The following is an 11379-nucleotide window of genomic DNA, read 5'->3' as shown; positions in this document are numbered from 1 at the left end:
GAAGATGCTGCTTCTGTTCTGGAAACTCAACTGTATGAATAGCAACTTGTTAATTCCTGACAGCTGTTAAGGGAATACATCTCAAAAGCCTTATTTTACATTAATCTAAAAATCCTTGTTTAGCCACAGGAGGTAGTGGTTTGATTTTAAAAAGTGATGTGTAACTACTACTTATAATCCAATTACTGCTGATACTACTCCCTAGTTGGCAATCAGTGTTTTTTGAAGCTCATGTTTGCTGTTATTTGTGGTTTATGCTGTGCAGTCATACACAGGAGTTGTCAATTAGCTTAATTCCTCTTCCCCTGTTCCAGCATTAGCTCAATGTGATTCTCAAAAAGGGAATGTTTGCATCAGTGTGAAAAAGGTTTTGTTCTTCTATTTATAAGCATTTACAGTGATACATCAACATCATGTTCAGCAGTAGGAACTCTTAGGAATCTCCTTATGCAAGCTACAAGGATTTCAAACCCAAATCAAACACTTGCTTTTTCTACACTAAGAGCTTTCAACTATCTTGACTACAGAGCAATTAGATTGTGGCAAAATACATATGGATACCAGAAGGTTTAAATGTATTTTAATACGACATTGAGCAGCATGATCACTGCTGGCAGTAGGGTAACACAGGAAGATTTGGGGTAGGTACAACCCATTCTAAAATAATTGCATTTAAAATTTGTCTGACACGCTGTCAAATGCTTTGCCTCCTAAGATAGTATCTTTTCTTAAAAAAAAAATTGAAAATAAATCCTCCATATTCTTCTTGCTGTTACCCAGAAAAACTGAATACTTAGAATTAAGCAACTTTGGGAATTAATTCTAATATTTGAAAACTACTTCCTTGCTAGCACTTGGAGGTGTAACTTTTAAGATTTCACATGCCAGCATTTTTGGTAGTAAAGTGGGAATACTTTTTACTCTAAAAAGGCAAGGAATACATGCTAATCTAGTGTCACAAGTTTTCCGCAGCCAGTGAATATTACAGCCTACTGTTCTGTGAAATTATGTTCAATATTCTATGTAAACCAGATTTCTCATTTTTGTCAGAGAATTACAACTGTGGTTGAGAAAAGGAATGTGTAACAGTCATAGACCAGGGAAACAAAAGGCAGTGACATTCACCTGTGATTTTACTTCAGAAGAAGAGAACAGGCAAGAGTTTTAGGGGCTAAACTACAAATTAAATTTTGTAGTGCTGTTAAAATTTTAAATCTAGGGCGTGCACTAAGCAACTCTCTGATATAAAGTGCTGCAAACGGAATGGAAGCTATTTGGCTGAAAACATCTCCTGGATGTGAGCACATGGAAATGGCAGGGAACTAGTGGTAACCTCTAGGAGAGGAAGGGTAGTTTGACCTTGTTCTGGCACCAAGCTTCTGCCCCTCTGTTTCTAGCACAGTAATTGTGTTCCCAAAGAAGTAATGAGGATGAGATGAAGTTATTTTAATGAGATCTAAGCTGCTTTTAAGGGAAAGCCTAAACTTGCCCTTAAGCTGATAAGGATAAAATTTGTTAGTTTTGTTACCTTTTGTAAAAGTAAATTCAGAAATCCTAGTTGCGGAAGCATTCTTAAACTCTAAATCTGCAAAGCACATATTTTAAAGAAAACAGCAAAAAACGAAACTGATTTAATTCTTTGTGCATAGTGAGACATCCAATTGAAAACAAAAGTTGCTGTAGGCAAAAAAAAAAAAAAAAAAAAAAGATTGCAAACTGACTGAATGCTACAACTATACTACTGTTAAATGCTAACACACCTTGGTGATTTCCTTCCTGTTTTTTTCTGGTGTGAGTAGTTCTTTGAGCCATCCCGAATGATGGAGAAGTATACATAGCTACCTCTCAACTAGCACACAAGCTTCTGAGAGATTGCAACATGAAATCAATATATGATTCCTCAGCAATCAGTGGGTGCAACCCTCCATTTTCCTTCCTAATACAAACAAGTTGGATGGAAGGAAAACTTGGGGAAGGGAAAACAAAGTCTCCATTCTCAAGAATTTAGGAAAATGTGGTAAAAAGATTTAATTCCTTGCAAGATAGGGTTGGCTTGTGTATGAAAAGCATGCACATGTTCAACCTGGAATTCAGAGCAATTGCTAGACATTGCAGTTTATTGCAGAGCTGGTAAACAGCACTGACAGACCAATGGGTGATATAATTTTCAAATTTTGTTAGATACTTATGTATCTTAGGTGCACAAGTAAATCCTCTGATGTCAACAAGACTCCTTGCAAGTGTAAGTCAAAACCCAGCTAGTCTATAAAAACTCTTCTTTAGGGGGGAGTTTAGGAATAGATACTTGTAGACTTTACATAAAATGCATGTTTCGTCTCCCAGCTGTCTGATGAACACTTTTGCATATAGTTAGGCTGTTTTTCTTTTCCTGTTAGGGATATTTTTATTCTGAGTGCAAAAGTACATTCTCATTCTGTTGATCAGAAGCATTTTCTCTGCAAAATGTCTTATTGCTAGTTTAAAAAAAAGTAGCTTGATATGTATTTTTAAAATCCTGCTTTAATTGAAGTTTCAACACTCTAAATTGCATGTTTTACAATTCCAATGTAAACAGTGTGTCCACAGTGCCAGAGAAGGATGACTATTCTGTATTACAAAATCACAGTGAAGACCCTAACTTAAAGATAATTCTATCTTTGAGGTATTATACAATTTGGGATAGTTCCCCACCTGGTGTGTTACCATGTCACACAGAATTGAATGCAGGTGATTTAAGTTATCTTACTGTGATATGGAGCTCATTCTTAAACACAGTAGCTAGCAAGTAGCAAAAAATGAAAACAAGTATTTGCTAGAAGAGAGTTAGCAATGAGTTATGCAATTTCTTTTACAAAACTGAATGGTAAGAAAGTCTTGATGGACAAAGGAAGAATGCAAATAAAACGGAATGGATAGAATGTGCATCAATCCAAACTTCTGAAAAGAGAGTGACTTACCTTAAAGTCTAAGTCGTCTGTTGAGGAAAGAACAACGCCCATATTCTTAGGGTATTCATTACAGAAGAATCCCTTCATTAGCAAAGCACAGAGATTATTTTGTTTCATGAGCTCATGAAGAAAGGATGCATTTCTGATGTGCTTTTTTATCATCAAATGCTATTTCCAGAGCCATCCTGTTCCTATGAAGAGGCTTCATAAACAAATGAGGAAGTGATATATCCTATCTCCATTAGAACCATATGGGAAAAAGAATGTTTGCCATATGGGAAAAGGGACTACAATCAGTGAGGAAGTAAGTGCTTAGGCTTCCTGGATATCATAGTAAAAAAAGGCAAAGTTTAAATTGGCTTTAAGTACATTGTATTTATAGTTCTGAACATGTGTTCATGCATTTTACAGCTATTCAACAATGACATTTTGAAATTTTACTGTAATTGTAGATTTTCTCTTAGAAGCCAGAAAGGTAAATCGTTTTTAAGCTTTTGGTACAATGTGATGAGTTTAGTAAGCTTATTACATCTACATTTCAATTCCATGCAGATTCTTGACCAAATTATTGGAGTCTTTAGTAGTATGATGTACTTATAATTGCTGGGTCATATCCTGAAGTACAAGGAGCAGCAGCTTAACAGATGAAATTGTGGAAGGCCTGTATTGATTAATACAATGCTCTGAGATTATTTCCTCAAATCTCTTTCTGGAACATTTACCTTCGTTGATGTCTGACACCTGGTTCCAGGAGTTAACAGTTATTACCAGAGTTGACTGGCTTTGATCCCTTGGAAAACCAAAGTGGAAAAATGCATCTTTGAAACGTGCAAGGGCAGCTGATATTGGCTACTGTAAAAGCAGTCCCACCTCTAAGAGTCTCTCTTCTGTCATGAATCCTTTTCCTTTCCTTTCTCCTTTCCAAACCCAGTTTCTTCTTACATCTAACTGGGAACGCGGCAGAGCTTTAGTCTCTTAAAAAAACATCAGGTACTATCAGATCTATTTCCTCAAGATTACCAAACAGATTGCGAAAAGTAAACTGCATTGAGTTACAAAGACAAAAGTAGCAAAAAAGGTGATTCAGTTAAGCACCCTGTAACTTTATGAACTTTACCTCTCAATGTTTAAAAAAAAAAAAAAAAAAGGAAAAAAAAAATATACTTTACTATTCAAAGTGACACAATTACTTGATATTTAAATTCTAAAGACTATCTGCAACTTGTCAAGTAATTTCAGTTTTGCTGGTGTGCATTACAGGTAACAATACTGATAGCTGTCATTTCAGGGACAGTTTTGATTCTGGGATGAAGATTTAAGTATTCTTGATACCAAGCAGGCATTATGGTCTCAGTTCTCTGAGCAACCTTTTGGAATATAGTACTTGAACAGTAAGATCAGCTGAAGGAAGACAAGAGAGTGACAAAATTTAGGTTATGGTAATAAAAGTTTAAGAGACTCAGCTAGCACATATCAGTAATTACCCTCCCCTTCCAGTTTGATGTTGTTCCTGAAGGTGGTATTCAGCCAAGACATTTTATGATGAAACAGTCCAAGTAGTACGATAGGGCTATCATACCTCAGCAAAAGACAAGTTACTAAGAACAGCATGATGTGATCCCTTGTGCTCTTCTACATAGCCGTGCTTCAGGACTACAAAAGTGTTTCCTGTGAAGTGTACAATGAGCTTAAAAGAAAGTATGTAGGTTTTGAAAACTGAACTAATACTTTTTATTAAAAAAAAAAAAAAAAAAAAAGTTTTAGCCTTCTACCTCCTGCTAAAAAGCAAAGATCAACAAACAAATAACAGTATGTTCAACAACACTTTAGATATCCACTGCAGGCTTAACATGTCATGTAGAGCATTCCTAGAGCTGGAACTATTTCTAATTAGTTCTAAATTACAATATTCATTAGCAGACTTAAGAATGGATCTTCCACAACTAGACTAGTCCTAAGAAAAAAAAAAAAAAAAACAACTTGTTTTCCTCTTTAGCATAAAACTATAGCATGCACACACAGAAAACGACTTCTCTAAGCAAAGATGCCAGCTGTAGGTAAAAATTAAAAGACAAAATTGAAAAATCCAGAGCAGATCAAAAAGGAGGTGCTATTCATATACTTATGTCAACCGTACAACAAAGTTTCAATCGTTCTATGCTATTCTAAAACGTAGATCCAGAAAGTACATTTGCATTTATTTAATTCTGATGTTTTGTGTTGCTTAGACTAAAATTGCCACTGAACAGACTTGTTTACTATAATCCAGAAACATCTATTCTTGTTCCAAATATGATTTTTTTTTTTTAAATACAAAAGTAAATGATTACAGAATTATGTTTATGACTTAAGATCTGGTTCAACAAATTAAACTTTCCAAAGACAATACACTTGTTTCCTGAGGTTGCTAAAAGTCGTATTTCAGTTTCATGTTACACTACAATTCACAAAAAAATGCTATGCACAAAATCAGATGTTAACTACAGCATACAAGCACATTTACAGAAGTCACCTAATTTAACTAGTACTAGTTCTGTTAATGAGTACACCTTAACAAAAGTCCTAAAATAATCTTTATACATTACAAAACAAGGATTTACAAAACTTTATTTTATTTCCAAGTTACTTCATTCTAAAAACGTTGAAACATAAAAAAATACCATTTCTTAAAGGAGTTTACAATAAAAGGCTTACAATCTGGCATGGAAGAGGTAAATATATGGAAACCTGTTTTAACAGTCAGAAGATCAGTCGCTGGTGATTAAAGAACACTTTGTTCTTCAAAGCTGGTAGGCACTTCCACGCAGCCAGAAATGTAAGTTATCCTACCACTCCTTTCCCCTCCCCACACATAAAAATTTCCAATGCAATAAAAAAAATGGATAAAAGGGTGGACAGCTGATCAAATAAAAACATTAACTAAGGTCTTTATTATTGTTCATCTTGTGTAAGTGTAAAGATTTTGTCCCAAAGTTTTCCTGACAAGATGGAGTTATTTGGCCTTTAAAAGTGTTAACTGAAATACCTCCCTTTTTTACCAGCATATGTTGTTTGCTCACTGCTGTATTGTTGATTTATGTCTGTAACAGAAACTGGCTCTAGGCCAGCCCATGGGTCCTCAAGCATTGAAGGTCTGTAATAGTTTTCCACATCATTAGACACTGTTTTCTCTCTGCCAAGCGCTGTACCAAATGGAGTAGATGTCCTGGGTGATCCCTTTGGAAGAAAACCATCAAGTAAAAAAACATTTAATAGACTAATTCAAACTAAAATAAGTTTCCTTCTAATGTAGCAGAGCTTTGAAGCTTACGGATAATCTTCAAAGAATATTTACTATTCCTCACCTGCTCTTCCTCAAAAGAATTTAGCTTTATTATACTTTAATTACAAGCTGTGATTTACCTGGATAAACACCAGTCTTCTCCAAACCACCTTTTTGCCATACTGCCACATAACTAGAGAGAAGTTCCTCTGCTATTTTCAATACACTGCCTAAGTCAACAACATGTCTAATTCAAAAGCTGAACAACAAAACAGGGTGTAGGAGCTGAGGAAGAGTCAGAAATGTTTACGAGAGCAGAAGTCAAATATTCAGTACTTATAGATTGAGCACCAATGTATAAAGCAAATAGCTACAAATGACACGAGGAACTTACTGTGAAAAACAATTTTTACTTTAACCAAACTAGTGTTTTGTGGAATTTGAGAAAAGGTGACTTTCTTTTGACGTGCAAATCTGAACAATCATCAATGATTAAATAGGTATTACATTTAAGTAATGTAAGAAAAGAAGAAAAGTCTTTTGCTAGGAAGCTTTTGATATTTTTTTTCCCTCAAAAGATCAGGGATCAACGCAATTACTTCTACAAACGTGCTAGGATCTGTAACTTAAAGAGGGCTATGACAAAGCAAATTTAGCAATTTAAAATAAAATTATATATATTTTAAATATATTTATTTAGTGTTTAATAAAATAATTTTTTTTCAGCCATTGTTCATCATCCATCAGCTCACTTCACTAAAGCGAGTTTCCTCAGCTTCACTTCACTAAAAAGGGAGGTTTTGTCTAAAGTTACATCCACTCAAAATGGTTTGTTTTAACCAATGCTAAACAACCTATGCTACAGACACACATGAGTTAGTCTACAAATGTGCCTGATGCATTCTGTTTAATTAAGAACAGGATTCCTTGATGCTGATGCCGCTGCTGACTTTGTAAAGGACTAAAAATATTGATTAAAGACCTTTTTTTTTTTTTGGACCAACAGTGATGATATTTGAGTTTTACTAATAAGCCCCACTAAATCTAAGTGGATCACATGAAACAATTTCTGGGTAAAACTGAGAAATACTGCCATATAGTGAAGACCCCTTTGCTTAGCTGTAAGCCACTGAAACAGCTCAGTCTTGAATCTATTTCTGAAAATGTGCTGACAGGTGGTCCCAATCATTATTGTTCTACAATTCCTAAAGCTTGATTATAATGGATACAAGACCAAACACGGGAACATCCCTGTCTAATTTACAGGGCATTTGTTTCTAATGATTCACCACAGAAAATTAGGTTCTGCAGCTAAGATGATGATCTCAAAAGTGGAAAACTACTAAAAGGTAGAGAATTACTTTATGAAGTATAACATCAAAACCGTGAAGGTAAGATCAGAGAAGGACCTCAATAAAAGGTCTAAAAAACTTTCTAACGGATAAGGAGTCGAGTCAACAATTACATTATTGTTATTTAAGCACTGATGTTAAGGGTAAAGCACTAGTACATAGTACTTTCTATCTTCAAAAAAAAAAAAACAAAAAAAAACAGCTTTGAAACACCATGTCTAATAGTGACCGTGCAACTCCTACATTGTAAAACAGTTTAAATGTGGAGCGTATTTAACGTTATGTGTAATCTGCAGCACTCAGAAAAAAGCTGAACTGACTGACCTAACTCTCTCTCACTACCCAGTGACAGAACAAACTAAATCAAGACGCTTTTGGATGGATTTAATTTGTAGTACTAAATTTCACTACAATATAATGCAAGCCACCCATAACACTGACCTTTTTTTATGCCTGACATCTATTATCACTAGATTATTATGTACTGCTATATGATACAAGATTGATGTATTTCAATAAGTGTTAAATTTGAACATTAGTTTTTTTTTTTTTTTTGATTTAGAATACTAGCCATTATGTCTTTTTTTTCCTTTGTATTTTCTTTGTGAAAAAAAATCAAGAGGTAATTACTCACATTACAGGCTTGTGGAAAAGGAAAACATATAGACCTACCTGTGCAAGCGACACTGATGCCAATGACATATAAAAAAATAACAAAAAGCATCTTTTGGCACTATTCACTAACTTGCTGAAGGTGACAACAGGGACAATCATTTCCTTAATCAACTTTCTTCACCTGAATTTTAGATGTTGGCAGATGCACAAAATCACAGAAACCCCGCTTGTACCATTCAACTTGTTTTTGTTTTTTAAAAACCTTTCTGTAAAATTTTCACCCCATTACCACTACTAGCTATGGCTTCACTAACTGCTGTTTAGTATAGAAAGGGAAACACTGCCTCTAAGTGAATTCTAAGAGGTGATATTCATGAGATTCAACAAACTTGTTTTCATAAAATCTAAAAGCAGGTGCATCCCTGTGGAAAAATCGAAAGCTCAGTTAAGTACTGGCCACACAAAGGTTATTCTTTAAGTTTTCTATTCATTTCAAAAATGAAATTCTACAAGCACAAAAATATGAACTATCTTTTGGATTTCCTAATGAGATTTTAAAGGGTTACTGTCACCTTTGAGATAGAAATCTCATATTTTATGAATTTCAAAAGCACTGCACTTCTCTTACCAATAGCATCTACAGAAGACAAGGGACCAATCTCTGAAGAAATCTGATGTTGAGAACATGCAATAAAATCCCTCTACCAAAATCTACTGATGGCCTCATGGACTGAGATTTTTGTTGCCCATGCCAAAGAAAATGAGGACTCACGGTTTATGAGATTTCCTCCATCCATGATTGCCCTTCCAGGCAAAACAGTCCATGTGTATAAGTGTACAAATACATGCACACACGTCACCTTACTCCTAGGCAAAGCTACAGCCATACAAATGGCTTTATAGTCTAGAAAGGCATTGCTGTCAGGTCACTGCTCTCAAACTACTCACAAGGTCTGCAGAAGGAAAGGGAAGAGGAGAAAATGTAGAGAGTCTGTGACCAGATTCAAACCTGTCTGTTCTTCATGTCAGGTTTCATCCTAACACCAACGACCAAGCCTAGGGGGCTGTTCCTGCTCAACAGTTCCTGATATGAGACAGGTCTGGCTAAAACTAGAGCCAAAGGGACTTCTGCATATACTTCCGCTCAGTTAATTTAAGGCAGGATCTTAAAAAACACTTAGGTGAATATCCAAATGGTGACCTTATGGAGGGAAATCAGACATCAATGACTAAAACCCTCTCTTCACAGTGTCAGAGCTATTTTAATGCAAAAAATAGATCCTACTACTGCAGTAGAAACCCCACAGTCTTTGCTTTTTTAGGAACTGTAGGCTTCTGCCCTGAGAGGGCCTTAGATGAAAAAGAAAATGTATAACGTTAATAATGATCCTCTTTCACCGACTATGAGATTGCTGTAAGACAGCTGCTATCTGCACAGTAAAAAAGTAATCAGACTATTTTTGAATAGAAACAAAGTGTCAGTAAGAGGACCTGAACATTTTATTATTGTCTGTACTGCGTGTCATTTCTTAGCTTTTAAGGATCTCTAATATGTATGTAGATTTAATTAAGTTGGTGTCATCCCAAGAAATGTCATCCCTATCTGTAGCACTTGTCATACATCCCAAATAAACCATCCTGAAAAAAAGAGTTACCTCGCTCAGCCTGTTGATGACTCTTGAAAAAAAATATATAAAGTTAAGCTTTCAGTGCAGTGCTGGGGCTTTAAGCAGATACTCTACCATCCCAACAGATGTTCTCATTTCTGTTTAAAGGAAACTCGGCTTAGTTGTCTTTAACAGATCACTACTCTTATCGATGTCCCGGAAAGCACTGTTTCGGGATGTCAGGCAGCACAGGCAAAGGAAAACACCAGCACTTCCCCATCGTTTTCCGGAAAACTGATCAGAGGGAAGTAAACAGAAGGGAGAGCTGTCGGTTGCAGTTTGGGGCGGTGTCTAATTCTCCCTGTACCTCTGCACGCCCGGATATTAAAAGGCAAACTGCTACTCCCTTGCGAGTCCTTGCGTCTTTCCTGTGGCGGAGCGGCGTCCGTCCTCTGCGCTTGGAGCCTCGCTGCGGAGGGGCAGGACGCAGCGGCCCTCCCGCCCCCGTCCCGGCTGCCTCCCTCCCACCCTCCCCGCCCTGCCCCATACCTGGTAGCGCCTCTGGAAGCCCCCGGGCGAGCGCTTGTGCTGCTGCGGCTGTGGGGGAACTCCAGCCGGGGACTTGCCGCCGTAGGGAGCCGGGTAGCGGGGGCTGGCGCTCTGCGGCCTGCGCGGGGTCTGACCCCCCGGCGACGGGCTCCCGAAGCGGCCTCCGCCGTGGAAGCCGAAGCCGCGGGGCGAGCGGCCGCCGCCGTAGGGCCCGGCCCGGGGGCCGTAGGGCGGCGTGTGCTGGGGGCTGCCGTAGCCCCGCGGGGAGGGTGCCATGGGGCCGCCGCCGGGCGGGGGGCTCCGCAGCCCGCCGCCGCCCGGGTACGGGGGTGTGGGGGGGCGGAAGCTCTGCCGGTACATGGCCGGGGGGGCGCCGGGGCCACGCCGCTGCTGCTGGTCCTGGTGCCGCTGCCGGTGCTTCCTCGGGCCCCGCCGCCACGGGCCCGGCCTCGCGGGAGTCCGTTCTCACGGGGCTCCGGGCTCGCAGCGTTCTCGGCTCGTCGGTTCCGGGCGAGCACAGTTCCGGGCCGGGGAAGGCGACGCGAGGAGCACACGGGGTGGTGACGCGCTCGCAGCTGCGGGAGAGGAGGTGGCAAAAGTCTTTGGGCTTTTACGTTTTAATTTTGTCTTTTGTAGGCTTTGCGTTGCGTTTGGAACTGCTGACAGTTCTTCGGTAGAACGGTAGCTCTGCAACAAGAGCTGTGGAACTCGCAGAAATTCGTAAAAAAAAAGTCTCTTGGAGGAGAACCCCCTATTTAGCAACATAAGTGTTATTACAGCATTCCTCTTCCTAGCCATACGAGCATAAGTCCTGAACGAATCAGTGAAAAACAGGGAATGGATTTTTCAGATTGCCATCCATGCAATGAAGCCCTACTTCATTCCGGCACATTGCAGCACGTGACAGTTGACTGTTGCCTTCAGAACAGCAGTGAACAAACATCAGCCGAAAACACAAGGGGAGTTCATTCTTGCACGCATTGGTCTTGTTTTTCTTTTAAACAACGGCTTGTTTGTTTGCTCTGTGAATGGAGATAACTTTCTCT

The 11379-nt window shown here is 38.6% G+C and overlaps 1 protein-coding gene across 1 annotated transcript; it reads right to left on the bottom strand.

Annotated features, from left to right (window-relative positions):
- Positions 1-3311: 3311 nt before the first annotated feature.
- MPLKIP (M-phase specific PLK1 interacting protein) lies at positions 3312-10945 on the bottom strand. Its single transcript, XM_035318774.1, has 2 exons — positions 10334-10945; positions 3312-6164 (listed from the first exon to the last, which is right to left on the bottom strand). Exons 1-2 carry the CDS (start codon positions 10691-10693, stop codon positions 5961-5963), a joined length of 564 nt encoding a protein of 187 aa, XP_035174665.1. The 5' UTR covers positions 10694-10945; the 3' UTR covers positions 3312-5960.
- Positions 10946-11379: the final 434 nt, after the last annotated feature.

This window comes from Oxyura jamaicensis, chromosome 2 (assembly GCF_011077185.1).
Source record: "Oxyura jamaicensis isolate SHBP4307 breed ruddy duck chromosome 2, BPBGC_Ojam_1.0, whole genome shotgun sequence".
Lineage (NCBI taxonomy): Eukaryota > Metazoa > Chordata > Aves > Anseriformes > Anatidae > Oxyura > Oxyura jamaicensis.
The sequence above is the reverse complement of the archived record's forward strand: the minus strand, read 5'-3'. Positions and strand labels throughout refer to the sequence as shown.